General features: G+C 32.6%; 3 protein-coding genes across 4 annotated transcripts in view; 2 read left to right on the forward strand and 1 right to left on the reverse strand.

Moving 5' to 3' along the window:
- The first annotated feature begins 1,085 nt into the window (after nucleotides 1-1,085).
- On the forward strand, nucleotides 1,086-5,129 carry LOC132714352 (large ribosomal subunit protein uL16-like). 2 transcript variants are annotated; one of them, XM_060697206.1, is made up of 6 exons: nucleotides 1,086-1,167; nucleotides 1,328-1,358; nucleotides 1,811-1,869; nucleotides 2,135-2,381; nucleotides 2,789-2,951; nucleotides 4,912-5,129. In XM_060697206.1, exons 1-6 carry the CDS (start codon nucleotides 1,101-1,103, stop codon nucleotides 5,074-5,076), a joined length of 732 nt encoding a protein of 243 aa, XP_060553189.1. In that variant the 5' UTR covers nucleotides 1,086-1,100; the 3' UTR covers nucleotides 5,077-5,129. The 2 variants fall into 2 exon arrangements, with proteins under 2 accessions (XP_060553189.1, XP_060553190.1); XM_060697207.1 differs by lacking the exon at nucleotides 1,086-1,167 and adding an exon at nucleotides 1,176-1,185.
- Nucleotides 5,130-8,039: 2,910 nt separating this feature from the next.
- LOC132714359 (nudC domain-containing protein 3-like) lies at nucleotides 8,040-15,153 on the reverse strand. The gene is made up of 8 exons (XM_060697218.1): nucleotides 15,022-15,153; nucleotides 13,346-13,427; nucleotides 11,911-12,013; nucleotides 11,200-11,464; nucleotides 10,385-10,487; nucleotides 9,572-9,859; nucleotides 9,299-9,331; nucleotides 8,040-8,483 (listed from the first exon to the last, which is right to left on the reverse strand). Exons 1-8 carry the CDS (start codon nucleotides 15,117-15,119, stop codon nucleotides 8,361-8,363), a joined length of 1,095 nt encoding a protein of 364 aa, XP_060553201.1. The 5' UTR covers nucleotides 15,120-15,153; the 3' UTR covers nucleotides 8,040-8,360.
- A 53-nt stretch (nucleotides 15,154-15,206) lies between these two features.
- LOC132714360 (GPI inositol-deacylase-like) overlaps nucleotides 15,207-24,326 on the forward strand; it is a 48,713-nt gene continuing 39,593 nt past the window's right edge. Inside the window, exons 1-8 of the mRNA XM_060697219.1 lie at nucleotides 15,207-15,341; nucleotides 19,149-19,216; nucleotides 19,779-19,799; nucleotides 20,422-20,486; nucleotides 20,775-20,906; nucleotides 21,609-21,700; nucleotides 22,828-22,924; nucleotides 23,357-23,514. Of these exons, the coding sequence (XP_060553202.1) occupies nucleotides 15,207-15,341; nucleotides 19,149-19,216; nucleotides 19,779-19,799; nucleotides 20,422-20,486; nucleotides 20,775-20,906; nucleotides 21,609-21,700; nucleotides 22,828-22,924; nucleotides 23,357-23,514 (768 nt within the window). The remainder of the gene's footprint in view (nucleotides 15,342-19,148; nucleotides 19,217-19,778; nucleotides 19,800-20,421; nucleotides 20,487-20,774; nucleotides 20,907-21,608; nucleotides 21,701-22,827; nucleotides 22,925-23,356; nucleotides 23,515-24,326) is intronic.

Below are 24,326 nucleotides of genomic sequence, written 5' to 3' on the forward strand. Positions count from 1 at the left end.
CAAGCTTTACTCAGATGTCACAATCATTTAAATTGAACCTATTAGATCTTCGTCGTTTTGTTATTGTAGGCTCGCCATGAAACATTAGTGATTGGCCGGCCATCCCTACATGTATACAGAAAATATGGATAGACGGATAATCGCATAATTAAATCAAGGTGGCTGGAAAACTGTTCAATGGTAGATTTGGCTACACGGACTACTCTGAGGTAGCTTGAAGAATAATTGCTTTGGGTAAAATAATCAGTCCTGGAAAACAAAAGAACTTATTATTGTCTTAAGTTGTTGTTACTGTTCGTGGGAGAAGGGATGGGGTGGCTGAAGGGGGAGTATCAAGTGGTTTTTTGGGGGGGATAGCAACAAAGCCCAAGGGAAAATCTTCCCCAAAAAGGGGAAAAACAAAAGCATATTTTACGTATGGGGGGCCCTAAATTTGTGCCATTTGTTTTTTTCTTTCCCTGTACCCCCCCCAACCCAAAAAGCCCAAAAATTTAAAAAATTTTAAAATTTGAGGGGGCCCGGGGAAACCCAAAAACCCACGCTAATTGGGCCCGGGCTTAGGGGGAAATTTTTATATAAAAAAATTTCTGCTGCCCCCATGCTAATAAGCGTGTATTCGCTCCACGCCCCCGCCATTTTATTTCTTAAATCTCACCCTGCGCCCCCGCTAATTAGCGTGTTTTCGCTATGCGCCCAGCCATTTTAACTTGTTAATTTTCGACTTTTTGCTTGCTTGGGGTTGTGGGCGAAAACACGAATGACACAAATCAGCCACCATATATACGTTTTAGTCTGAAGAAATTTAAGGAGTGGGGCATGTCTGTAACGTAAGAAATCTGATCATAATCTAGTTTGATTAATCGTGCTGCTTTTCTTTGGACATTTTCAAACTGATCGAGCCTACAACATTTTTGAGAATAGTATATTCCCATTTTTAGTTTTGTACTGTACTGTAGAGTTTTTTTTCTCTTATTCCAAATTTTATATTCTTTATGTAGATCTTTATATCTCAGTCAAAAACTTTATGAATTAAAAAAATTGGCCTTAAATATTATTGAGCTGAAACGACTATTAGAGGAAAAAGTAGTTGTTCGGTAAAAATGTCATTTCGCACAACAATATTTAACAATTTCCGGTTTCTACCGGAAGTCGATCTTTTCATTTTAGGTAAGGTAGAAAATGCCCGTAAATAAACAGGGCGAATGAAAATCTACTGACATCTGAGCCATTGTAGTTGTTTTCATAAATATTTTCAACTGAAACTTATGTTTATCATTTCATGTTTTGTATCCATTTCATTCAATTATATTTCACTGTTTATTTTCAGATATAACCATGGGGCGCCGACCAGCTCGGTGGTGAGTAGTTCTATTTAGTGTTCTGATTTATGATTTGATAACAGTTGATGCTTACAAGCCTGGTCATATTTAAGTACATATTTGCTTGGTTAATAATTCCATACAACTGTTAAAGCAGAAAATTAATACTAAATGTGGTCTGTCAATCTCATTCTCCACTCATAGAAATAGAATAATTTTACAAGACACATAAAATTTTCATTATTTGTTATAGACTCTAACGTGGATTAGATCCAAGGGTCAAATGTGGTAGGAAGTATAAATAGATGTGTTATAAATTATTTGCCCTTGTCAGTCATCCTTATATTAATAAAACATTTCAGTGAAACATCTCATTCTAAAGCTGCGGAGTTTGAACTTTTAGCTTGAAGCTGTAAATAGCTTGATCAGGAATACTGTTGTACAATGTTGATGACATCTAGATTAACATCTACTTGTCTTCTTTCTTTTAGTTACAGATACTGTAAAAACAAACCTTACCCAAAGTCAAGGTTCTGTCGTGGTGTGCCAGGTAAGCTGCAGTATTCATTTATTTGTTTCACATCAATGATTTTTTTAATCATTTGGGAATGTTTCATTGTGGATGGTAGATTTGGGAAAATTTAGTAATATTCAGAGAAAACAGTCTGTCTTAATTGAAATTGTGGAAAATTGTTAATTATCATTCCAATTTACTAAGAAATGTCAGATATATCCTGGAATAAACCAGGGGTCTTTTCCCCATGTTTTACTCACTATGTACTACTTAATTGCCATCTGTTTCTATTTCATTATAGACCCGAAGATCCGTATTTATGATTTGGGACGTAAAAAGGCATCTGTAGAGGATTTCCCTCTGTGTGTACATCTTGTGTCTGATGAATATGAACAGTTGTCATCGGAGGCATTAGAGGCTGCCAGAATCTGCGCCAACAAGTACCTTGTCAAATACTGCGGCAAAGAATCCTTCCATCTTAGAATGAGAGTGCATCCTTTCCACGTCATCAGAATCAACAAGATGTTGTCATGTGCTGGAGCTGATAGGTAATTATTCCAATTTAGTTTACTTTTGGGGGTAAATGAATATCATTAATAACATAAGATCATGGGGACAGAAATATATTTAATATTATAAAATATTTGTGAAACTTTTGGGTGAAATGTCAGCTTGTGTATATACTAAAGCAAGCTTAAATGCTAAGTTCATAATGTTTGAGTTTCTTTAATTCAGTACAGAGTTGTGTAAACTTTTATGAAGTTCAGTGAAATGGCCTTTACTGGGTGATTTAAATTTCAAAAAATGAAATTTTTTAGTTTAAACATATGAAAGGGGTCAGAGTTTGTATAATTTTAGAAGAAATTCTTTTAAATAGTAAAAGATATGTATATACTATGCTCATTGTTAAAAACATAGTGTCAATGTTTTAGTACTGTGCAATTATTTACTTCAGACTCCAGACTGGGATGCGTGGTGCTTGGGGAAAGCCACAAGGCACAGTAGCTCGTGTACATATTGGTCAACCTATCATGTCTGTACGTGGTAGAGACCCAAATCTTGCAAATATTATTGAAGCACTTCGTCGTGCAAAGTTCAAGTTCCCAGGAAGACAGAAGGTATTTAAAAAATTGTACTGATGTAAAGGCTTGATCTCTTTGGGGTAAACCCCGGGGGGATTGGGCCCCAAATTTAAAAAAAAGCCTTTTAAAAAATATTTTGGGGCAAAAATTAACAAAATAGGGTTTTAAATTTTTATTTATTTTTAATATAGAAAAGGGAAATTTGGTCCAAATTCCACATTCCCGTTTTTGAATGTGTATTTGGGTTTTAGAGAGAAAAAGAGCCATCCTTACCCTTTAAATTTATTTTTAAAATTTTAAGTTGTGCTGTTAAACATTTTTTCATCTTTAGTTTAGAATATTTAAAAAAAGATATAATAACTGATTTTCTCGTCTTTATTTTTTGCTTTTTCCCCATTGTCAGAGAAAAAGCTGTGAAAAAGAAACTTGTTACTTTAGATTTAAACATTTTTAAGCATTTTTTTTTTCCCCAAAACTGTTTAAGGAAATGGGTTTTGTTAAGCCTAGATTTGAAATATAATTGTATTGCTCCAGTAGTTACATATTAAACAACTGAAATTCTTAACAATAACTTGTGTCAAAAGTTAGGGTTTTTGTGGTAAATGGTGTAGGGCATTATATTAACTTTATAGAATGTTACATGAGGTTGAAAGCCAAAACCACTTTGGTTGTTTTTGTGTGTGTGAATATATATATATACAAACTGACATCTGAATATGGGAAGAAAGGTCTTTTGAGTACAAAATCTTGTAGAATGATTGCCATTTTTGCAATTCTAAAGTGATATTTAAATTATTAGTGTGTATGTGTGTTATTTCTGTGAAGAGAATTACCCAATCATATGATGTATTTATTACCTACATTGTCAGAGAAATTATGACGTAGACATCTTTTGACCTGATGATTGGGAGTCTAATATAATTGATTAGAACAAACTAAAGTTTTAAAGCAGCATGCCTCTAGATTCATGCTAATTTTCATGAAAATTTTGAAAATGTATTTGAATGTGTAATATTGTGAAGAAACCAAAAGGAGGCAATTTACACATTATCAATGGCACTACCAAACAATGTAAATTATCAAAAAGTGGTCAAAACATGTATAAATAGATTTTACTGCGTTAGTAACGCAGTAGAAATATAGTTGTAAATACTGAAAAATCAGTCATTAATCGCACATAATTATGTAAAATATTACTTGAAATTTGAAACTTCACTTTTTGTTACATCTTAGTACATTTTTCTCAAGTTTGATTTTATTGAAATATTTCGACTCGTCTAGCGGCATGTATCTTTAAGGAAAGGAACTGAATTTAAATTTTAATGAATCTGTAAATGACTTTATTTTAACGCTGCTCGTCATATTTAATCAGAGTAATGATGCCATTTTCTGCAAATTTTTAAGTATACTGTCTTTTCCCCTATCAGTTATAATAAAGGTTCAGCTTGATATTGATATAGAAGAGATCTTGAAATTTATCAGATAATTATATGGCACAAAAAAGATTTAAGTGAAGTTTAAATTTTTTTGTGGGACTAAGTAATTGAAATTAATAATTGAAAATTTTGCTAATCAAAGAAAAAGTCTAAATTCAGTTATATTTTAACATAATGTCGAGCCAGTCTAATGATGCCACTATTTACCTACATTGTCAGAGAGTTGTCAGTGAAGACAAATCAACATATACTGAAGATTGGTTGTAAAAATTAATACTACAGATAGCCATCATATTCAGGGCTTCCCTAAATGGAAGTTTGGGAGTCGTGAAGAATTTACGCCTTGGTTTTGGCTTGTGACTTCCAAAATTCAATGCTTTTCCTTCTTGACCTATGTAATGTAACTGCCATTGTCAAAGATTTTGCAGTCTCTGAGGTCGTAATTTCAAAACTTAATGGAAGCCTTGATGTTTCAGAAATTAAGATTTGTTACAATGCTTATGAAATGATATGTAAAGAAAAAGTAATATTATAACTCCCAACATTAATTGCATTTTCAGATCTTTGTTTCCAAAAAATGGGGATTCACAAAGTGGCCAAGAGAGAAGTACGGCGAGATGAGACTGGAACATAAACTAATCCCAGATGGTGTTACTGTACAGTATAAACCAGACAAGGGTCCTCTTCAAGCCTGGAAAAACCGCATGGAAAAAATCTATGGTTAATTTATTGTTAACAGACTTCAAAATAAATGTGGTTATGAAGAGAAAAATTGAAATGTGTTGGTTTATTGCTTTATAATACTAAAAATGTGCAAATGTTTTAAAGGTAATGATTCCGTGTAAATAATACAACCTAATTTTATTTACTGGAGCCTAATTTTATTTACTGAATACATGTATAAGTAAAATAAAAGTGAAATTAAGTTTTTCTTAACGTCAAGCCAGTCTAGTGATGCCACTATTTAGTATTTACCTACATTGTCAGAGAGTTGTCAGTGAAGATAAAACAACAGATACTGAAGATTGGCTGTGAAAATAAATACTACAGATAAACATCATACTTTAGATATATGCTCAAGATACAGACCAAATTTTACACCAACCCTAAAAAAAAACGCGTGACCAATTTTATTAGACCAATTAAAAAAAAAGAAAGCTCACAGTTAATCAAATTGAAAATACATTGTGTAATTATACCTGAAAAAGACTAATAAAAACATATAATTATAAGTGCAGTATCAGAGTACAATTCTAAATAATTGTGCCGGGCATTTAGATTTACCATTGTCCGTCCGTCCATTCTCTTGTGTCACACATAACTCAAAAAGTATTTGACCTAGAGTCGTGAAACTTTACAGGAATGTTGATCAGCATGTGTAGTTGTGAACCTGGGTATTATAGTTATTGCCCTTGACTTAGTAAAATTTGCAATTTTCAACTTGTGTCGCACGTAACTCAAAAAGGATTTGACATAGAGTCCTGAAACTTCACAGGAATATTGATCAGCATGTGTACTTGTTCACCTGGGTATTTTCGTCTGGATATTTTTAGAGTTATTGCCCTTGACTTAGAAAATTTTTGCAATTTTCAACTTGTGTCGAATGTAACTCAAAAAGGATTTGACAGAGTCATTAAACCTTACGGGAATGTTGCTCAGCATATTTAGTTTTGCACCTGGGGTTTCGATTGTGGATTTATCCAGTATTTGTAGAGTTATTTCCCTTGACTTAGTAAAAACTGTTTCATTATGTTGTTATTTGTTTCTTGAGTGCTTGAGTTAGAATCAACCAACTTTACAGGAATAATGACCAACATCACTAAATTACAGGAATAATGATTCACATCACTGTGAAGCTATGCACCTGGGACTTTGCATGTGGATTTTTTTCAGTTTTGTTAGAGTTATTGCCCTTGACTTACAGTAGTATAAATTTGCAATTTTCAACTTGTTTATGCATAGCTCAAAAAGTATTTCACTTGTTGGCCTGAAAGTTTACAAGAATGTTGGTCAGCATGTGTACTTCTGCACCTTGGGGTTTGCTTGTTGATTTATTCAGTATTTGTAAAGTTCTTGCACTTTACTTAGTAAAAGATTTTTAGTTTTCAAAAAATATTTGACCTAGAGTCATAAGATTGACAGAACAGTGGCGCGGTGGGGGCACCCGTGTCCTATGGACACATTTCTAGTTTCAATTGACTCATTCAAAAGCTTGTTCAGGGTGTAACTAGACAAATGAAAAGATTTAGAAGGAAATGTATACAGGAATAGAAACCGAAGAGGAATTGCTGTGTTCAAGAACTGTAATGCTATCTTGCTAGTCTTCATAATACTAAAATAATGCTTTATAGAGCCTTTATTTATAGGCTGATGACATATTTCGCACCAAGGGTTGTTGCAAAACTCATGAGTATAGGGTAGCTTGGTTTAAGGCCATTTGTTCTAAAAATAGATTTTCATACTTGTGTATGAACCGATTGCTGTCTTTCATGTTTGGTAGCTGTACCAAGAAGATGCCTTTGGTTTCCCTTGTAATGGGTCACTTGCTAAAAAATATGTGCTAGTAAGGGGTCACTTGCTAAAAAATATGTGCAGGTTTCGCTGTTTGGGAAGCATCCATACATGCCTTTAAAATGAATATTAAGCTAATGAATTGCTGAACAAAAGACTGCAAGCCCAGCTTATATTCTGAAGCTCATTAAAAAGCATTGTGCAACATTTAATTCATCATTGTTATCAGCAAAATTGGTGAGGTGCAAATCATTAAATGTATAAAACTACCGTTTTCCTGAATGTTAGGAAATATGAGAATTTTTAGAACTATCACTGTTATATGAGAATTTTTAGAACTATCACTGTTAGAAGGGAACATGTAGCATGATGTATATTCCATTTCTATTAGAGAAGCAGCAATTGACACCGATGAATTAGGCATGTAACATGTCTGCAATAAAATATTATATACCATTTGGTATGACTACATCGGCATATAGGTACTATAGCCAACTGCAGCTGGGCAAGATGGAGAATTTACATATGTATTGTAAATACTGCTAGGTATAATATATTGACTGACCTAACCAATGTTATCAGTTTTACTGCAAATAAGCTATCCAAATGCTTTTTGGGGATAATAGTAACTGATTTATGCAAAGAACATCTGGCTTTGTGAGTAGTTGAACTAACAATGAATAGAAAAGGTGAGGTTAAAAACTGAAACGGTCCATTATAACAGATTAATATTTCACTTCAGCCTTGGTACCTATTATGTTAAAATCTCTACCTAGCATATTCTCAAAACATTAATACAGATGTACCAGACCTTTTGGCAATTGGTTGTCTCTGTCAGCAAAACTAGTATGACATAAAATCATACATCACCGGTTATTTTATTAGGGGTCCAGACCTGATTTAACTATTTTGTCTCCTGCTTTACAGCATACAGGCTAACATACAAGGAGTCATTCTCATGTTGCTTAATGTTGTCTTGTAAATAAAGAGAGCTGATATACTTGTCCAAGAAAGAAAAAGGTTCCATGGGTTTTCGCATCTACTGAATACTAGAGAAAGGTAAGTTGCTGATCCATTATTCATGCATGGCTAACATACCAGCAAGTCTGAATAGTAACATATTACATCTATAAGAAGTTCTAAACATGGCTGTCATTTCAGTTAATATAAACATATGTAGTAAGACTTTCATATCTTTATTTTTTAAAGCAGTAAAAATAGTAACTTTTCTCCTCGAATATAAATTATTCAATAACAATTACATCAAACTCTTGCAATCTTAGCATACTCGTATATTCATATTCTGTGCTGAAATTCTTTCCTCCATCAATATGTCAATATTTTCTCTTACTTCTGCATTCACAACTTGCCTGGTGACAATTTTTTTATCAACAACTTTGATCCAGATAAAGTAATCAAACTTGTAAATAAAAGATTGAAACATAACTGACTAAAACATTAACTTTTAACAAATTTGAGTTTAGATTCACAGAAACATTCAGCTTGGTTTCATGTTTACTACTCCACTCTCGTCCATTGAAAACTTGGAGGGATCAAATGGTTGGCCTTTAAATGGAGAACCTTCAGCATCCCATGCATTCTTTAACATGTCCTGCATCTTCTGTAAAGATAAATACATATACTTACATAACTGTTCAGCCAATATACGTGCATATACAGTAAAATGTGCAAATGCAATTAGGAACTTTAATAAAATAGACACTAACAAAGGTAAAAACATTCCTTTCCTATTATTTCTAGATGGAAAATCCATGAATAAGGAGCCAGGCACTAGTAATATATAAATGTATCTTCTATTTGACAGATGATTACCACATTTTCAAGTTTTTTTAGGTCCAAAAGCAATCCCAACTGAGGTCTTCATGTAAGTTTGCTATATACCAAATTGGATTACAATATTTCATTCCTTACTCTTTGTCATTGTCTGGAAACCATTGTTCTTTTTTAGTAACAGTGACCTTGACCCATATAAGGTTGCTATATACAAAGTTTGATAACAACAACTCATTCCAAACTGTATGTATTGTACGGAAAACATGAACTCCACCAACCGACAGACAGACCTACCAACAACTTTAGCGGACTCCTATATAATATACCCCTATAAACTTCATTTGTGCAGGTTAAAAAAATTAATTAGATTACTTTAAATCTTAATTTGCAATTAGAAAAAGATTATAGAGCATACAGTTAACCGAGGTCTGTCTTAATAGCATGTAATATGTCAAAAATAAATAGTATCACATAACAATATCTGGTAGAAAAGTGATCCCTCGGAAGCATTAAAAACAGCAAAATTACATGAAAATTGCAGACTCCGTTTTATTGAGTCTGTACTCAATTCTCAACACTTAAAAGTGCTGGACTAAATGATTCCAAAGGACCAGAAAATATAACAACACTGAAGTGTAGTACCTGTTCATTTGCTGTAGGTAAAAAAAGGGGTTTTTTGTCATATTATACATCACCTCATTGCCGGGCTTTTTATCAAGTCTGTAAAGGTTTGGCATTATCTTAGAATAACTTGGCCCGTTTTAACCCGCCCCCACCATCCTCCCCCCCAAAATTATCTAAAAACCATTTTTTCCTTGAAAACTGTTAAAAAAAAAAAATTAAATCTACAAGAAATCAAGGTATAGAAAATTTGTTGTTTAGATGGTTTTAAGATTCAGATGTAAATCATCAGAATTTCAACTCCAACACTACTGAATTTGATGTCGAACTACTTAAAGTACCTTTAGTACAAGTTTGTTCAGTAATTTGATGTTCCATCAAGTCAATTACCTCGGAAATACTTACATGAACATTTTCTCCAGGATTAAGTGTCCACATGCTTTCATCCTTTTGTACTTCCCATGTAAGATCTCCATCAATTACAACTTTGAACTGACCATTCTCATCTTTGTGGGCCACTTTCACATGTTTCTTACTGATATCTACCTTTACATCTCGACCTTTACGAATATATGATGGTACCTTAAATAAAACAAAGAAATGTGTGAATCTTCAATAAAATTAAAGGGGGGGGGGGAAATTTTGAAAACTCCTTATTTTGAAAAAAACCTTTGTCCATTTTTTTTTTATGTTTTCATTGCAATTTAAAAGAGTCAGTTTTTGTCTTTTAAAAATTTTATAATCATGGGTTTAATTTAATTCCCCGGCGGGCCAATTGGTCCAAAACTTTAAAATTTAAAAACTAGTCCCTGCGTTTTTAAAATTAGCAAATTCAAAAATTTTTGTTTCTGAAAAAAGAAATGACTGATTTTCATATGGAACATTAATTTATCAGTTTATTTAGTTATTCAGGGAACAGAATTACAAATAATGCACAGGTCATTATCCACTTTCAAAGTTTTAACATTATTAGGCTTATGAAAGACCTTATGAGGCTATTAGATATTGCTGACCAATAGCCAAAATGGCTTGTGGTTTTCTTGGCATAACATGAACTTCAACAGAATAAAAGTTATATCAAACACTGTCAGTATGTTTCAAGCTTACTGTAACTCTGAGATCAAGATCTGTTATGGATTGTGCCCATCTGTAATTGTCTCTCACTGCCCCATTATAACTTTCTGGATTGTTCTGAAACATCTGTTGTTGTCTATAGAATAAAAATATTAACACCTACAAGTTTTCTCCCCCCAAAAAAAACACTGGCACTGTATCATATACCCATGCAAAATAAGCAGTTTATCAATAAAGCTTTATATGGATTAGTTACCAGTTATCATATTGGTTAAAGATATAAATTTAAAACCATAACATTATACATATGATAAAAATGTAACTTCACATTTATAAAAATCTTTCAAATATCATGGTTATTCAATACAAGTACAACAAGAAATTGAAAACTGTTTGATGATGTTTCCAACAGCAAACTTTTGGACTTAAAATAGATATTGGCACTGTCTTTTTTATCATTAAGAAGTTAGAAATTAAATATTCATCAGAACAAGAGCTTTCAGTAAGACAGCGTGCTCAACTATTTTTGGTGCTTGAAAGTAAAATAAGAGCCTGGATAATGTGGAATTTTCAAACTTCAATATGGGCTATAATTCTATCAAACTCCATGTTAGAGTTATGGACCATGAACAGTGACCTTCTATTATGCTCTCAAATAAGCGGGAAGTTTCAACCTATTCCCTTTAGAATTTTAGATACCATCTTGCCTGAAAAAACTTAACCAAAGTGGGACACCGATTCGAATGCGAGGGTGAGTACAATAGCCTTTCTAACTTTTTAAATAGTCAGGCTAACATGTTATGTAAACATATGTAATGCAAATTGATAAAAGCAGCAAGTAAATTTACCTTGTTAATTCAGGATCATCGTCTTCCTCAGATTTTGATTTAGACTGGTTAGGATCTGATTTTAAATTGTCTATTTTATTTGCTTCCCTTTTTTGTTCATTGTTTATAGAATCACTATTTGCACCATTGCTGTTATTCTGTTTAGCAACACTTTCAGCCTGTTGTGTGGCAGAATCTCCCTGTGACTGATCAGTAGGTGGTTGTGTTGTCAATCTTTCTGTATTAGACGCTTGTTGATTGCCAGTGTTTGCTCTCTGTTGCTCTACTGTAAAAACAGGCAAAAAACTTAATACATTATTTATTACAATTCAGATTGAATAGTAATGGGATACATGAAAGCTTTCTTTACAGATCATAAATACTAAAGGAAAAAGGTACCATAATCAAACATATACAACATACAAAGGAAATATTCAAGAAAAGAGATAAACTTAGTCTATGAATAAAAGAGAATTGGAAGTGGTACAAACAATCAACACAAGCTTAGTTATGGTTTGTTCACAGAATATACAATACAACTTAGGTTCAACTCTCATAAATCTTCTTTACTTGTTAAACTGCTGAATTTAACGCCAAATAAATTTGTAATACTGTATCTCCTAATTGTTAAATAAGTCATTTTGAACACCAGTAATACAGCATTTCGGTGTGATTAAAAAATCAAATGTACATTTACATATATATTGATGATATTTTCGTTGGCTACAATACCTAGAGGTTTAATCTGTGAAGGGATATTTCTTTTCTGTTCCACTTTCTTAGCATCCCGTACCTCATCATCACGCCTGGTTGCTGCATCATACTGTTCAAATATCTGCAACCCAAAATGTTTTTCAGTATTGAAGTTACACATTTATTTAAATATATAATATATCAGACCAATTCTTATTCCTTATTCACATAAGGACACCTTGTCTTGTAACAAAATATGCCTAAAAAAATGTTATATAAACATTGCAACACCATTCTATGATGAATAAAAATTTCTATAAATTTATAAATGGTCATGATACATCATACAAATCTTAGAATTACCCATTATCAGAACAGTAGAGATATAACAAAATGTTTCATATTATATATAAGTAACATTTCATGATTCAACTTTTACCAACTCAACATTGTTCTATATGGCTGTATAAACAAAACAAGAGCTGTCCGTAAGACAGCGCGCTCGACTTTTTTATTGCTTGCCAATAAAAAAAGTTTTTGCAGTAAAAAGCAATACAAGAATCTCTGTATTTTTAAAGTGAACTAGTTGTTTGATACCCTTGAATATTACAGCAATGTTTATATGACATAATTTATGGTAAAGTGAACAAGTGGATAGGAATGAATTTTTTTAGATTTTTTAAGTTTTTTAGTGCTTGCCTATAATACAAAACATTGACAGTTAAGGGCCATAATTCAAATAAAATCTTTGACAGAATTACCTTCTCCTGGACATGTTTGGGAATCATGATTGTAAACAAGTATTCCAACTTTCAAATTAATGTCTCAAACAGTTCAGTCAAAAAGTGGACTGGTACTAAAAACTTAACCAAGATTCTAAGTCGATAAAAGGCCTTAATTTTTAAAACAAATCCTTGACAGAGTTACCTTCTCTTGCGTACAGATGGGGGTAATGATGTGAAATAGCATTAAAAGTTTCAAAGCAATATCTCAAAGGGTTAAGGCAATAAGTGGATTTTTACCCATATTCAATGTATTTTCTAAGTCAAAAAGGGGGGCATAATTCTGTCTAAAAACCTTGTTGACAGAGTTATGTCCTCTTGTCTGTTGATAAGGTCGTGATGGTAAACAAGTATGGTCAGTTTCAAAGCAATACCTCAATGGTTTTGAAATAAAGTTGAGGTGGTACAAAAAAATAACCAGCTCCAATACACTTTCTAAGTCAAAAAAAGGGCCATAAATTCTGTTCAAAAACCTTGACAGAATGTACTCTTGTCTGTAGATGGAGGTTATGATGGTGAACAAGTATGGTAAGTTTCAAAGCCATACTTGTAATACTTCTGAAATAAAGTGGGGTGGTACGAAAAACTTAACCAAGGTGTGACGCCGACGCCGGGGCGAGTAGGATAGCTCCCCTTTTCATAGAAAAGTCGAGCTAAAAAGTCATCACATAGAATGTAAATGAAATACTTACACTTGTTAGCATTTTCAAGGCAATGCCAGGGGGGAAGCCTAGTCTGTCCTCTTTACTTTTCATTAATCTATAGAAGTCAGTTCTGCAGGAAGAAAGTGTATTTAATTTAAGTCACTCAATGACATGTACATTATTAAAATACACATATCATACATAGAGTAACTCAATGATTTAAATTAGAAACATCTTTGGTCAGTCAGCCATGTTTTGAATGGGAGCTTAACAGAGCGGTATGTCTAAATACCGGATATGAATTCATATTCGTGAATATGAATGGGAGTACCGAATATGAATATTATTTTCATAAAATCAGCTCTTATGGGATTTATTTTGTCAACAGAGACTATTATTTATTTGTATCAAATGTATTTTAATGAAAGAAAATGAATTTCTGATCTTTTTGTTGTAAACTAATTACTATGACCAGAAAATACCTGAATATGAAGTTATGAACGAGAATGACACACATGAACCGTCATTATTGTTTATACAGTATAAAAAAATAGCTCACAAAAGTATAGAAATAGATATTTCAAACTATAATTTACATTCATGATGGTAAATATTTGCTGGGTAAAATTTAACATTAGATGTTTTGTATATAATTTAGCCATCATGGCCAGAATACTGTATAAGAATACAAAACTTTTTTTCTTTTATTTATAATTTTTTATAATGATTTAAAAAAAAATACCCCTATTATTAATATTTAGGTCACTAATAAAAGCCTGTCAAAGAAACCTAGATGACAGTTTAAATTTGCTAAGTAATTAAGTTACTGTGACTTGCTATATACTGTAAAGATTTAATTCATATTCGTGAATAAGAACGAGGATACCGATTATAAATATTAAATAGATATGTAAATAAACTTTGTCTGAAATAGTTTCGTAAACAAAGACTATAATTATTTTCTTGCATCATGTCATTTAATGAAATTAATTTAAATGAATTTAATGCCTTGATTGAAAATTATTGTGACCAGAAAGATACCAGAATGACAAGAATACCAAATATGAACATTATTTTTATACTGTATACATGTATATAAAAACAATGCTTATAAAATACTATTTATACTTTATTTTTTCAAGTAACAATTATTTACCAAGGTATATGTTAATTATAGTGTAAATATTTGACCCTATGCCAAAATTTTATGAAAATAACATTCATATTCGGTTTTCTCTTCATATTTGCGAATATGAATTCATATTCAGTATTTAGTCATACCATAAACGGAGAGCACTATAGTCCCGTGGTTAGTCCTATAAATATGACGTCGCTTTGAGATAATTTTGCTTCTGGGTCAGGCTTGACTGACAAAAACTATAACAAGCCTGTAAAGTCTAATATATTGGACTAGGGCAAGGGCGTGGTACATGTACCTGCAGGGAGAACTATACAATATCATCTACCATGTACAATAAATCATAATGTATAGTGATGTAGTGGAGAAACTTTGTCAGAAAATTGGGGCTAAGCCATTCCACCAGAGCACAGCATCATCCTACAGTTATCATTCTACAGGTAAAGGCGTATAGTTCTAAATGAAGCAAATACTACATTATCCGAATTTAATTATATCCGAATATACCCGCAGTTTGTGAGGCTGACATAAGTTATGCTTTTTGCTGTATTAAATAATTTTGTTTAATTATGTTTTCTATACCAACCTCCGATAAAGAAAGCCTAAAATCACATTAAGAAACTTTTCCACTTTTCCTTCATTCTGTAGAATGCCAAGAAGCGCTGTGTCGTATTTCTCTTCCATTTTCCAACGACAAAATCCGTTCTTTCCGATTGAAATCTACGTCAAATAAGCGACTGCAGCGGCTCTTTGAAAGCGTTTGCAGGAAAGATGGCAGGAAGGAAAGCTCTTGCATTTTCAGTGATTGTTGTGTTTCTTCTTGTTGTCGGTATTTTAAATGTGATTTTACAGTATGAGGAAAACAAATGTGAAATGACATGGATGTTTGAACAACCTCAGTATTTGGTAAATATTTTTAGAATGACTAAATAACATAATTTGAGTCAGGTTAAAATTGGGGCCTGCATTTTCAACAGTTCATAAATTTTGCACATCTACATGTACATTGTATGCAGGAAAGATGGCAGGAAGTAAAGCTCTTGCATTTTCAGTGTTTGTTGTGTTTCTTCTTGTTGTCGGTATTTTAAATGTGATTTTACAGTATGAGAAAAACAAATGTGAAATGACATGGATGTTTGAACAACCTCAGTATTTGGTAAATATTTTTAGAATGACTAAATAACATAATTTGAGTCACGTTAAAATTTGGGCCTGCATTTTCAAAAGTTCATAAATTTTGCACATCTACATGTACATTGTATGCACATATCTTGAGACTAAGTGAGCTCTGCTCCTGTATTCTTAATGGCTGCACAGCCTACTTTAAAATTATTTGACCTGGTCACATGTTTTGAACATTAAACCTCCTTCCATGCTAAATGTTTAAAAAAAAATTGCTAAAATATAAATATAGATGTTTGATGAATTCAGTATTTTTCAGCAAAGATTGAGTTACAATGAAACATGACATGTGCGATTTGTTAATTTAATGAAACTTAACATCCTGGAAAACGTCAAAAATTATCAGAAAGTTAAAAGTTGTTTTAAAGAGGATAAAAGAATATTAAAAAAAAATGTTAAAAACATGGGGGCTGGAAAACTAGGGTGAGACCTTTCAATGCAATATACGACAGCATTGAATTGCGAGTAGGGCAACTGCTGGGGTGGTAACAATGAACAGCTATTTGAATATTAGAGGGGCAATCCTATTCCTACTCACAGGCAGCTGATGCATGGCTTGGATAGTATACATGTACATGACCATGCCCAGTTATTTTTATAAATAATTTTTATTTCACTAATAAAATATTTCTTTCACTCAAAATGTTTTTAAAATATATTATGTTCAATAAAACAACAAAGGAAAACTGTTTTTAATTTTTTTTTTTCCATATTTACTATAAATATAGTAAAGGTAGAAAGGTTCGCTCGCAGACCTACCAGCAGGCCTTATGTTACCTCTCAGATCTTTGTTAATTGTCAACCAATTTTCACCAAATAAAGTGCAAACTATGCAGAAATGATCTTTTTTCGAACATGTACAATATTAAATTTTGAGCAGTTGGTACAACAAAAGATGGAGTTTTAAACCGAAAATGCACTTTTCGTCTAGGTCGGACATTGCTTGACCGAGCCGAAAGTAGATGATTTTGAACATAAATTGATCTTTTTCTTAATAAAAAACTAATGTCAGTGCATGCAAACACTTGAAACAGAAAAGGCACCTATAATACTATCGCTTACCTGTCCAAGTTAATCCAAAACGTCTGCAGGTAAGCATTTTCGGTAATTATTATACCCCCGCACAACGAAGTTGTAAGGGGGGTATACTGGAATCAGCTTGTCCGTCTGGACGTCTCCCCGTCCGTCCGTCTGTCGGTTTTTCTTTGTCCGCCCAATTACTTGAGATTCCTTTGGCCCACAGTCTTCATATTTGGCATGGAGGTTAGTCATGATTAGTAGATGACCCCTATTGATTTTGAGGTCACTGGGTCAAAGGTCAAGGTCACAGGGTCCTTGACTTAAAAAAAAAGCTTGTCAGCCCAATAACTTGAGATTCTTTGACCCACAGTCTTCATATTTGGCATGGAGGTTAGTCATGATTAGTAGATGACCCCTATTGATTTTGGGGTCACTGGGTCAAAGGTCAAGGTCACAGGGGCCTTGACTTGCAGGTAAGCATTTCAGTAGTTATTTGCACTAACTTTTTAAATTTCCTGACATTACATGTATACAAATGCTGACCCGGATATACCTGATGCGTACCCCTTTTTGCATAGTAAAGATTGAGCGAAGCTGGATACCAGCGGGTACCGAGCATGCGTACTTTGAATATCCGGATCAGGATTTGTATACATGTACAATGTCGGGAAATTTAAAAAGTTAGTGCAAATAACTACTGAAATGCTTACCTGCAGACGTTTTGGATTAACTTTGGACCGGTAAGCGATAGTATTATAGCTGCCTTTTCTGTTTCAAGTGTTTGCATGCACTGACATTAGTTTTTTATTAAGAAAAAGATCGATTTATGTTCAAAATCATCTACTTTCGGCTCGGTCAAGCGATGTCCGACCTAGACAAAAAGTGCATTTTCGGTTTAAAACTCCATCTTTTGTTGTACCAACTGCTCAAATATTGTACATTTTCGAAAAAAGATCATTTCTGCGTAGATTGCACTTTATTTGGTGATAATTGGTTGACAATTAACAAAGATCTGAGAGGTAACATAAGGCCTGGTGGTAGGTCTGCAGGCGAACCTTTCTACCTTTACTATATTTATAGTATATATGGAAGAAATTTTTAAAAACAACTTTCCTTTGTTGATTTATTGAAAAAAAGATATTTTAAAAGCAAGTTGAGTAAAAAAAAAATTGATGAGTGAAAAAAAATTATTTATCAAAATAAGTGGGCTTGGTCATGTATACTATCCAAGCCATGCACCGACTGCCTTTGTTCCTACTTACCTGGGCATCTTCGTGACACTGTGGTTGAAGTATTGTATGCCACATCTTGTGCAATATTAAATCTCATAAACAACTAAAGATATTTGCTTGTTAATTCACTTCAAATTCATACATTTACTTTAGATCATTATACAGATGACACTATGTCGTTATCCAAGGCTCATTAGTCTAGCATAGATTTTGACAGAAGTATGGACATTTTCGAAAATTCATTGTTAATGAAGTGCATATAGTTACAAGTGATGGCAGTTGGACTACACTGCTGACTTATGTGGCCAGTGGGTGTCTTTTTTATTTGTTTTCATAATTGTGTCAGAAGAACAGGGAAAATTTTGTCTTCCATTTTTATGCTTCCCAAAGGGAGAGCATATAGTCACTGCTGTCTCTCCGTTCCCTTTTCTTGTCCGGGACAAAACTCTGAAACTACAAGATGTATCAACAAGAAACTTTGTAGGTAGATAGATCTTATTGAGTAGAATTGCAGTGCAAAAGAACTGTAACTCTGCCTTGCCTAATTTTGGAGTTATTGCCCTTTGTTCAATTTTACACTTTGATTTTTGTCCAGGATATAACTTGAAACTATAAGAAATATCAACAAGAAACATTGTAGGTAGATAGATCTCATTGGGTAGATATGCAGTGCAAAAGAAATGTAACTCTGCCTTGCCTAATTTTGAATTATTACCCTTTGCTTATTTTTACACTGTGATCTTTGTCCGGGACATAACTCTGGAACTACAAGACGTATCAAAAGAATCTTTGTACGTAAATAGATCTCATAGAGTAGAAGTGCAGGCAAAAGAACCATAACCTGCCATGCCTAATTTTGGAGTTATTGCCTTTTGTTCATTTTTACACGACATAACTCTGGAACTACAAGAGGTATCAACAGAAACTTTATATGTAATTAGATCTAATAAAGTAGAAGTGTAATGCATAAAAACCGTAACTCTGCCTGCCTTATATAAGAGTTATTGCCCTTTTTATATTTTTACACTGGGAACTTTGTCCAGGACATAAGTCTGAAACTACAAGAGATATCAACAAGAAGTAGATTCTGTTTGTCAAAAACCCGTATGGGTTTGTATGATGAATAATATATTTCCAATAAAAATGTCGTAAACAAAATGAAATGATATAATTTCATAAAAAGATGAACATGGGGTTTATATGAAACATGTATTTGATATAATGTAAGATGTTTAATATATATGGCAAATTTTATCTCGAATACATGTGTAATTTTCAGCGTGTTCCTTTGCCGAAGGCTGTGAACAAGAAGTTTCCAAACTATGGATTATACGTCTATGGAGAAGGGTAAGATTTTATCTTTAAAGAAAATTATATTATTCAATCAGTGAATTATAATGATGAATTGATTAACTCCAAATTAAAGTGTAAACTGCTAAGATATCACATCTGATATGAATCAAGTTGGCTGTTGATCAAATTTTTGTTAAGTGTTTTGATTTAATAATATAAGGGTAGAATTACATGTATTGACAAGCTACAAGCTGAATGACTCCCTGACACTTTTAATAATTTTACTTTCTTAGTAGGAATCAATAGTAAAGAGGTGTGAGAGATTGAAAGTTAATGTTCAATCTAAATGACACTGTCAATGAGGCCTGAACATTTTTAGTGCTACATAATACAGTTATGCATAATGAATAATCTTTAACATTCAGTCAAGAACTAGAACTTGACAGACCTTATGATCTACTTTTGAATTTTTATGTTAAGGCCACAAACTTTAGAATTTATCTGTTACAGTTGATTTCAGGTGTGCTCCGTTAAGGAACACATGGCCCTTGTAAATACATGTAGTTATTAGTTATTGTCTTATTGATATTTTGTATTTGTTTCTTTTTTCTTTCAGGCATTATGCAAACATTGTGGCGTATGTATCCTTATTATTATTGCTTTCATGACATTGTAAATGTGCCTTGATAGATAATGCTTTTAAGGTTAAATGATACTTTTATCTTGAAAAGTTTGATTTTGGTATAAGAAAAGAATTCTGCTTTTGCTACATTTGAACATAGTTTAATTTCATTGTATGAGATATTTATAAGATATGATTTTACAATAACTCAAGAATCTTCAGCTTTGCCATTCTACTATTCCAGGCCTCAAGGTTATAAATTTTTTTGTCTGTGATCTGTCTTGGATCTCAGGATTTTCATTAGTCAGTGGTGTATATTCTGTGCCAGTTTCTGACCAATCAAATACCTTAGATCTGAGTTTGAGTTTAGATAATTTCTTACCTCTGATCCAGATTACCATATCAGTTTGGGGCCTGAAAAGGCAGATAAACCTTCATTAAGCCTAGAATACATACTGTATACACCTTAACAGTCCTGATCTAATTACTGTATGTTTCATTTTACAAATTTTTAACATATCACTGGTATAAAATGTCAAATGAGACAATGAATGGGCAAATGTGCAATGTCTTTAATACTTAACATTAGATGAAATTAATTATTTAGAATTAACTTTATTTGTTTAATCTATTAAAGCACCATGAAGCTGACTGGAGTACCTGTTTTATTTATACCTGGAAATGCAGGCAGTTATAAACAAGGTAAAAATTATATTTTATAAGTGCAAGTGTCTTCTCTTGCTACAAAACTCTTCTTTGCTATTCAAACACATTAATTCAATTCAATTCAATTATCAAACAACAAAAAGAAATACTGAAGTCAAGTCAATGATATTTTATTTAGTTATGATATTGGTGGTTTTAAATATGTAACAGATGATTTATAAAGGCTTTGAAAACCGTTATCAGTGTATTTGCTTTATATATATTCAAACATGTATGCAGGTATGAAGATGGGCTAGTATATTTTTTGTATGTTGACATTTTCAGCAAGATCTATGGCATCAGTAGCTTTTAGAAGAGTTATAGATAAAGACAAGAGATTTCACTTTAACTTCTTTACAGTGGACCTTAATGAGGAGTTCACTGGACTTTATGGAGCATTCCTATGGCAACAAACTGGTAACTACGAATTCCTCTGTGCAATGAATAATGTTGTCAGTCAGTTTGTAATTACTGCAAAACATAAATTACCCTATTTATGCCTTGATAGTCTTATAAGAAAGAGTTACATTTGTATATTATTACTTATAAAAAATTTTGACAGATTTTATGGTTAAGTATAAACAGTTATAAGTTTATATAGACCAAGCTGCTTTGCAATGAACATGGCCTAGCAAAGTATACTCAGTCATATAACCTGTCAGAAATGAAATTTTGTGTATATGTAGTTATATATGAGTGAAAGTTCAATGGTTCTTGAGTGAATGCTTATATCTGAAATAATGCATAAATGTGTACTTGAGGTCATCTTTCACTCCACCAGAAATGCTGGAAAGTCACAGTAAGGTCCTTGCTCTGTCAGTGACTTAAAACCCTGCCAAAAAATTATATACTTGTACATGTATATTTAATTATATATATATATATTTATAATTTGCCGCTCTCTGCTGTTGGTTTGAATCCCAACAGGGACTTTGTTTCTTTCATGTGAGGAAGGTATTCAGGTTGTTTACGGAACGTCGTTGTTTCTTCTCAGGTGCCCATTTGTGCCTGAAATGATATCAATTTGTCTTTTTATATATACATGTATATAAAGTATGAGTTTGTTTAGTTATGTATCACATAAGAATTTTTTTTAAATAAAATCATCCTTTTTTTCAGAGTTTGTCCGTCTTGCAGTCAAGAAAATCTTCACATTATATAAGCATGCAGAGTTTAAACCTACTACTATAGTATTAGTAGGACATTCTATGGTAAATATTAAGAGGATATTTTTTCGTTTGCGTGAAATATGGAATATATTTTCACGAAACATGATAAAATGCCACAAATTTTCACGAGCCGGTACGGCGAGTGAAAATATGTGGCATTTTATCATGTTGAGTGAAAATATATACCATATTTCACGAAAAACGAAAAAATAACCTTTTTATTTAATTTCATTATCAAAGAAAATGGTAACGAATGCCCTTGCTTGCTACCAACTGCAATTGTACGGCGCGCAGTAATTTATGCGTAAGCACGCGCTGTTTGGCGCTACATTGTGACGTCATGTAAACAACTCTTTAAACGTCTGTACAGCGTTAATTACTGAATTAAAGATATTGGTGTTCGGATTAATTTTCTTAGTTAGACCATTTTCTATCATGCTAGATAGTTTTCAAAACAATATTCAAGAAAAAGTTGTTTTGTATTCATCAGATTTTTCAAACAAAACGGCGAAAGAAGTCCCTTAAAATAAATATGAGTTTTGACTCCGCCCTCTTTCATATTTATATTTCATATTTATTTTTAAAAAATATGAAATATATTTGACTGATATAGCACCATATTTCATGGGTAAAATTAAATAAAAGTATATATTTTATATATTATTTCATTGAATAACTGCTCAACATATTGGTTTTTATCTTAACATACATGTATATCTAGTTATAGTACTGTGGATTCACTTAATTTCATGGGCATGAAATTTAATGGTTTTGTCACTAAGTACATTTTCGTAGCTTCTTAAATTTGTGAACTGTTTACTCTTCCAAAAAGTAAAATGTAAATAATGTGATGAAAAATAATCTTGAAATGAAATTTCATTGGATTTTTAATTTGTGGATTGACCTATCCATGAAAACCATGAAAATTAATACCCCATAAGTAATAATGATTTTGCATCAAGTAATTTAAATCTTGCAAGCACAAATACATAGTTTTTGATACAAACTTTTTGTGCCTGGTTTATCCCCTTAATGTGAAAGAATAATTCAGGTTCACAGGTGTTATTGCTTTTTTGCCTTGCCTTTGACAAAATAAAAAAACACACACACAAATCAATAACTGGAAATCAAGTCAATACAGCAATAACTTACAACATTTTATATTACAGGGTGGTATGATAGCCCGGGCCTTGTTAACTTTACCAGATTTTGATGTCAGCACAGTTAATACTATTTTTATGCAGGCCACACCAAATCAAGCCCCAGGTAGGAAAGATTTTTTATGTTGAATGTTCATTTCATTTTATTTCATATGTTTATGTTCAACCTTAAAGCTGATGTTAGCAAATTTCAAAGGGATTGGTATTTTGATACATCAGTTTCTATGAGGATATACAGTAGATATTTTATCAAAGGTATTGATATAATGTATGTTTACATGACAGTTGTACATTTATTTTATCTTCAGTTTTATGCTAAGCCGCAAATATTTTCAAAGAATCTTTGTATATTGAAATCTTTTGATTTGATATATAATAATTGTAAGGCTAATCCATTATATTTTGAAACAGAATTATTAAGTAAAACAAAATAACTAACTAGTATTTTGACTGCAAAAAAGAATAGGAACTTATTATTATAATTATGAACTGATATATAAATTTTGATGAGTGAGATAATTTTCTATATTTTTGACAGTGGTAGTGCTGGATTCAGACCTGATTGACTTTTATCGGAAAGTGAACACCTATTGGCAAGCCAATAATAACTCCACATTAAAGCATGTCACAATTGTGTCCAGCGGAGGTGGTGAATACGATGTACAAGTCAGAGGGGGTCTTACACCTTTAGATGGGGTAAGTTAATATAGAGGTCTTATACCTTTAGATGGGGTAAATTAATATAGAGGTCTTACACCTTTAGATGGGGTAAGTTAATATAGAGGTCTTACACCTTTAGATGGGGTAAGTTAATATAGAGGTCTTACACCTTTAGATGGGGTAAGTTAATATAGAGGTCTTACACCTTTAGATGGGGTAAGTTAATATAGAGGTCTTACACCTTTAGATGGGGTAAGTTAATATAGAGGTCTTACACCTTTAGATGGGGTAAGTTAATATAGGGGTCTTACACCTTTAGATGGGGTAAGTTAATATAGAGGTCTTACACCTTTAGAATGGGGTAAGTTAATATAGGGGTCTTACACCTTTAGATGGGGTAAGTTAATATAGAGGTCTTACACCTTTAGATGGGGTAAGTTAATATAGGGGTCTTACACCTTTAGATGGGGGTAAGTTAATATAGAGGTCTTACACCTTTAGATGGGGTAAGTTAATATAGGGGTCTTACACCTTTAGATGGGGTAAGTTAATATAGAGGTCTTACATCTTTAGATGGGGTAAGTTAATATAGAGGTCTTACACCTTTAGATGGGGTAAGATATAGGGGTCTTACACCTTTAGATGGGGTAAGTTAATATAGAGGTCTTACACCTTTAGATGGGGTAAGTTAATATAGGGGTCTTACACCTTTAGATGGGGTAAGTTAATATAGAGGTCTTACACCTTTAGATGGGGTAAGTTAATATAGGGGTCTTAGCACCTTTAGATGGGTAAGTTAATATAGAGGTCTTACATCTTTAGATGGGGTAAGTTAATATAGAGGTCTT

The sequence above is a fragment of the Ruditapes philippinarum genome, unplaced genomic scaffold (genome assembly GCF_026571515.1).
Source record: "Ruditapes philippinarum isolate M1 unplaced genomic scaffold, ASM2657151v2 ctg122_1_1_1_1, whole genome shotgun sequence".
NCBI classification, from domain to species: domain Eukaryota; kingdom Metazoa; phylum Mollusca; class Bivalvia; order Venerida; family Veneridae; genus Ruditapes; species Ruditapes philippinarum.